At 43.6% G+C, this 6064-nt stretch overlaps 1 protein-coding gene across 1 annotated transcript; it reads left to right on the forward strand.

Moving 5' to 3' along the window:
- The first annotated feature begins 772 nt into the window (after positions 1-772).
- Positions 773-4642, forward strand: LOC138910739 (uncharacterized). Its single transcript, XM_070201885.1, has 5 exons — positions 773-1070; positions 1668-1846; positions 2863-3006; positions 3126-3614; positions 4217-4642. Exons 1-5 carry the CDS (start codon positions 773-775, stop codon positions 4640-4642), a joined length of 1536 nt encoding a protein of 511 aa, XP_070057986.1.
- The last annotated feature ends 1422 nt before the right edge of the window (positions 4643-6064 follow it).

Raw genomic sequence — 6064 nt, forward strand, 5'->3', positions numbered from 1 at the left:
CTAGAGGCTGGGGTAGAGGCCGAGGCAGAGGCGGAGCACGTGCTGCAGCGAAGGGTCGTGCTAGGGCCACGACTGAGGAGCTACCAGTAGCTCCAGTTGGGAGCTGGCAATAGAGGCACGCATTTTCTAAGCCTGTTCGGTACCTTGGCTCAGGCGGGACTAATCCCACTTGCACCAGCTACTTCTTAGGCTAGGGGATGAGATCAGACTACCACCGCTAGTACTCCAGAGCAGTGGGCTAATGTTGATCAGGCTCCGGGTGTTATGCTGGTGCAGCCCGTGATTGCGGTTTAGCTTGAGGTCAGGCCAATGGCGTCAGAGGAGAAACAGAAGAGGTTAGAGAGGTTCAAGAAGTGTTTTCCCCCTATTTTCAAAGGCGCAAATTCTGAGGATACACAGGGTTTTCTAGACCAATGTCACCATATTATGCGCACCATGGGCATTGTGGAGTTGAATGCAGTTAGCCTTACTATTTTCCAGCTGACAATGTCGGCATATAGATGGTGGCAGTCTTATGAGGAGAGTAGGCCAGCTGGTGCAATGCCACTTACTTGGGCTAAGTTCACTGATCTGTTTTTTAGGGAGTTCATTCCATAGACCCTTCGGGATGCGTTGCGCACCGAGTTTGAGAAGTTGCACCAAGGGACTATGACTATGTCCTAGCATGCTATGAGGCTTAGCTAGTTATCTTGCCATGCACCTATTGTGGTTTCCAAAATTAGAGAGAGAGAGTAGATTTATTGGGGGACTTGTTTATGACCTCATATTTTGGATGGCACGGGAGTTGGAGACTGATACTCTATTTCAGCAGGTTGTGGAGATCGCTAGGAGGTTAGAGCATATTCGCAACCAGGAGAGAGGGTATAGGGAGGCTAAGAGGCCTCGAGCTTTTGGAGCATTTAGTGGTTCCTGCTCTGCAGTTTCAGCTCGTCATGGTAGAGGTTATATCAGTCGACCGATTCATCCTGCACTTCAGGTTACTCACAGTGCTCCAGCTATTCAGGGACCTCAAAGTACTAATTTTGGACAGCCATCTTCTAGTGCACACCCTGCACGGGCAGCCTATATCGGTCATTCTAGCCATCCGTGTCAGACTCAATACCAGTAGCCATACCCCTAGAGAGGCTGTTTTGAGTGTGGTGATACTAGACACATGGTGAGGGATTGTTCCAGGCTTCGGAGGGTGGACCTCCGTAGGGTACTCAGGCTATAGTTTTTGCTCCAGTTGCTATTCCACCTGCACAGCCGGCTATGGGAGGAGGACAAGCGGGTAAAGGAAATCCTAGAGGGAGAGGCAAGGACCATTGTTATACCTTCCCTGGTAGGATTGAGGTTGTTGCATCAGATGATGTCATCACATGTATTGTTCCGGTCTGTCGTAGAGAAACATCAGTTTTATTTGATCCGAGTTCCACTTATTCATATGTGTCATCCTATTTTACTTCATATTTGAATATATCTCGTGATTCTTTGAGTATCCCTGTTATGTGTCTATGCATGTTAAGGATTTTATTACGGTAGACCGTGTCAATCGTTCGTGTTTGGTCACTATCGAGGGTTATGGGACTAGGGTGGACCTTCTATTACTCAATATGGTGGATTTTGATGTGATTTTAGGCATGGATTGGTTGTCACCATATCACGCTATTCTTGATTTTCCCGCTAAGACCGTGAGGTTGGCTATGCTGGGGTTGCCAAGGTTGGAGAGAGGGGTACATTGGGTCATGTTCCTAGTTGGGTGGTGTCCTTTGTGAAGGCACAACGGATAGTTGAGAAGGGGTTCTTAGCATACTTAGACTCTGTGAGGGATGTTAATGTTGCTACACTTACCGTTGAGTTAGTTCTGGTAGTGAGAGAGTTACTAGATGTGTTTCCAATAGACCTACTGGGTATTGCCACTCGATAAGGATATTGATTTTGGTATTGACTTGGTATCGAGCACTCAGCCTATATCTATTCTACCATATCGCATAGCACCAGTGGAGTTGAGGGTATTAAAGGAACAACTTTAGGAGTTCCTTGGTAAGGGTGATCGAGTGTCTCACTATGGGGTGCTCCAGTTATATTTGTGAAGAATAAAGACAACTTTATGAGGATGTGTATTGACTACAGGTAGTTGAACAAGGTTACAATCAAGAAAAAGTACCTACTACTGCATATTAATGATTTGTTTGATTAGCTTCAGGGTGCTAAGGTATTCTCGAAGATTGATTTGAGATCGGGGTACAATCAATTGAAGATCCAGGCTTCAGAAATTCCAAAGACGGCTTTTAGGACCCGCTATGGCCATTATGAGTTATTGGTGATATCATTTAGGTTGACCAACGCCCCAACAGCCTTTATGCACTTGATGAACAACGTGTTCCAGCCATATGTCATCATATTCATTGGTGATATATTGGTGTATTCTCGCAGTTTGGAGGATCATGAGCAATACTTAAGGATCATGCTCTAGACTTTGAGGGAGAAGAAACTATATGCTAAATTCTCCAAGTGCGAGTTTTGGCTTAATTCTGTGGAAATTTTGGTCCACCTGGTGTCCAATGAGGGGATTAAGGCGGATCTGAAGAAGATTGAGGCAGTTCAAAGTTGACCCAGGCTTTCTATCACTACTAAGATCCGTAGTTTTCTAGGCTTGGCTAGGTATTATCGCTGTTTCATGGAGGGTTTTCATCCATCGTAGCTCCTATGACTAGATTGACCTAGAAGGGTGCCCTATTTAGGCATTCTGATGAGTGTGAGGAGAGCTTTCAGAAGCTCAAGACTGCCTTGACTACAGCTTCAGTTTTGGTTTTGCCTTCAGCATCGGGTTTTTATACAGTTTATTGTGATGCTTTACGGATTGACATTGGAAGTGTGTAGATGCAGGAGGGTAGATTGATTGCTTATGCTTCACGTCAGTTGAAGCCCCATGAGAAGAACTACCCAATGCACTATTTGGAGTTGGCAGCCATTGTTCACGTGCTGAAGATTTTGAATCACTATCTTTACGGCCTGTCATGTGAGGTGTTCATGGATCACAAGAGTCTACAACACTTATTCAAACAAAAGGATTTGAACTTGAGGCAACAGTGGTGGTTTGAGCTACTAAAGGATTATGATATCACCATTCTTTATCATCATAGAATGCCAATGTAGTGGCCAACGCTTTGAGTAGGAAGGTTGAGAGCATGGGAAGTCTTGCTTTCATTCTAGTTGGGAAGAGACCGTTAGCTTTGGATGTTCAGGCTTCAACCAACAGGTTCTTGAGGTTGTATGTTTTGGAGCCTAGCTGGATTATTGCTTGCGTTCTTTCACAGTCTTCTTTTTTTGAGCGCATCAAGGCACGTCAGTATGATGATCCCCACTTTCTTGTCCTTAAGGACATAGTGCAGTACGGTGATGCCAACAAGGTGACTATTGGTGATGATGGGGTGATGAGGACTCAAGGACAAATTTATGTACCCAATGTGGATGGGTTGTGGGAGCTGATTATTGAAGAGCCCCATAGTTCGCGGTATTCCATTCATCGGGATGCCGCAAAGATGTACCATGGTTTCAAACATCACTACTGGTGGAGAAGGATAAAGAAAGACATCATGGAGTATGTGGCTCGGTGTTTGAACTGTCAGCAGGTGAAGTACGAGCATCTTAGACCGGGTGGGTTGCTTCAGAGGCTTGATATTCCGAGGAGCGTATCATTATGGATTTTGTAGCTGGACTCCCATAGACCTTTAGGAGATTTGATGCAGTGTGAGTCATTGTGGATAGACTCACCATGTTTGCACACTTCATTCCAGTCATGACTACCTGCTCTCCAGAGCAACTAGCTTAGATTTATCTTCGTGAGATTGTTCGCCTTCATGTTGTGCTGGTGTCCATTATTACTGATTGAGGCATGCAGTTCACATTGCATTTTTGGAGAGCCGTAGAGCATAAGTTGTGTACACGAGTCAAGCTGAGTACGAATTTCATCCATAGACGGACGGACAATCCAAGCCTGCTATTCAGATTTTGGAGGACATGTTACGTGCTTGTATTATGGATTTTGGGGGCTCATGGGGATCAGTTTCTAACGCTAGAAGAGTTCGCCTATAACAACAACTATCAGTCGAGTGTTTAGATGGCTCTATACGAGGCCTTATATGGGAGGCGATGTCATGCTACGATTGGTTGGTTTGAGCCTGGGTAGGCTAGGTTGTTGGGAGCTGATTTGGTTCAAGATGCTTTGGAGAAGGTGAAGTTGATTCAGGATCAGCTTCGTACAGCGCAGTCCAGACAGAGGAGTCATGCTATTTGGAAGGCTCGTGATGTTGCATTCATGGTGGGTGAGAGGGTTCTACTTAAAAATTCACCCATGAAGGGTGTGATTAGGTTTGGTAACAAGGGAAAGTTGAGCCCTTGGTATATTAGTCCTTTTGAGATTCTTGAGAGAGATGGTAAGGTGGCTTACAAAATTTTATTGCCACCCAGCTTACCGGGAGTTCACCCGGTATTCCATATTTCCATGCTTCTAAAGTACTATGGTGATCCATCACATGTGTTAGATTTCATCCGGTTGCAATTGGACAAGGATTTGACCTATGTTGAGGAACTAGTTGCCATTTTTGACAGGCAGGTCCGAAAGTTGAGGTCGAAGAACATTGCATCGGGGAAAGTTTAGTGGAGAGGTCAACCGGTCGAGGAGGAGGCTTGGAGATTGAGCATGATATGTGGAGCCGCTATCCTCTATCTTTTTGGCACTTTAGGTATGTCTATATACACGTTCGAGGATGAATATTTATTTAAGAAGGGGAGAATGTAATGATCCAACCAGTCATTTTTTATATTTGAGTCTCGTTTCCCCTTTTGAAGTTTTCCATGTGTATTTGTGGTTTTATAACTTGTGAGGATCGTTGGTTTCATTTTGGGGACGTTTTGGGTTGATTTGGAACAACTGGTTCTTAGTTTGGAAGCTTAAGTTGGAAATGTTCATCGAGTTTTGACTTTTATGAAAACGATAGGGGAACAGTGTTTTGATGGTTCCAATAGGTTCGTATGGTAATTTTGGAATTATGCGTATGCTCGGAATTGGATTTAGAGGTTCCTAGGTTAAAATGGCTCTTTTTGCCGAAAGTTGGCAATTTGAAGGTTTAGAATTTTCCTATGTTTGTCCATGGCTTGACTTTATGACGATCGGGTTCGTATGTTAGTTTCGGGACATGGAATAAGTCTTTTTTTTCATTTGGGACTTATGTGCTAAGTTTGGTGTCATTCCGAGTTGATTTGGTAGGAATAAGATGCTTGGTTGTGATTTTAGCGATTCTTGAGTTTCATTGTGAATTTTATGTGTTTTGGCATCCAATTTGTGGTTCCGGATGTTATTTTGGTGTTTTGAGTTTGCGAGCGAGTTCGTATGATATTTTTAGACTTGTGTAGATGTTCCGTGTGGAGCTCCGAGGGCTCGGGTGAGTTTTAGATGTGTTTCGGATTGGTTAAAACTTGATTCATTGTTGCGCCCTTTTTCTCGCGAAAGCGGGTTTCGACATGTGACAACTCTTTTAAATGGGTACTAAAAGAGTAGAGTCACCACCTAACAATTTTCAAGGTGCGTTAGGACACCTATTTGCAAAAAAACTCTGATTTAAACTAGTCTGTGTCACCAAACATCGGGTAAGGGCTCAAATTACCTCAAAGAGAAGGGGTTAGGCACTCTTTGAGGTCCACAACTGTGGGTCCCTTCCAAATTTTACGCTATGTGGGATTATTGACTTATAACTATCCTATCATATAAGTTTAAGAAAGATAAGGAATCTAAATATCCATTTACAATGTAAAACAATCATTAAAAGAGATTGCACATATGAAAGAAGTGGATTATACATCAATAAGTGATCGGTACAAATCTTTTGAGGATTACAAGGTGCAACCTAGCTTGATCTCAGTTCAAATAAACAAATGTACAAGTGGTGACCATTTACGGGGGTCCTAAGATTTTTAGCCTAAAGGATCACCCCGTGCAACAAAAAAAATACTTTGCAACTCCCTTAAAGGTAAGAGTTGCTCATATTACTTAACGGGCACAGACTATTATCTCCTGCTACCC

Source organism: Nicotiana tomentosiformis, chromosome 1 (genome assembly GCF_000390325.3).
Source record: "Nicotiana tomentosiformis chromosome 1, ASM39032v3, whole genome shotgun sequence".
NCBI classification, from domain to species: Eukaryota; Viridiplantae; Streptophyta; class Magnoliopsida; order Solanales; family Solanaceae; genus Nicotiana; species Nicotiana tomentosiformis.

Coding starts and splice junctions, on each gene's coding strand:
- LOC138910739 (XM_070201885.1), top strand. CDS start 773: ATGGCACGGGAGTTGGAGACTGATACTCTATTTCAGCAGGTTGTGGAG. Junction 1,071..1,667: donor TGCACGGGCAGCCTATATCG/GTCATTCTAGCC, acceptor TTTCCCGCTAAG/ACCGTGAGGTTGGCTATGCT. Junction 3,615..4,216: donor GGTGTTTGAACTGTCAGCAG/GTGAAGTACGAG, acceptor GCTTTGGAGAAG/GTGAAGTTGATTCAGGATCA.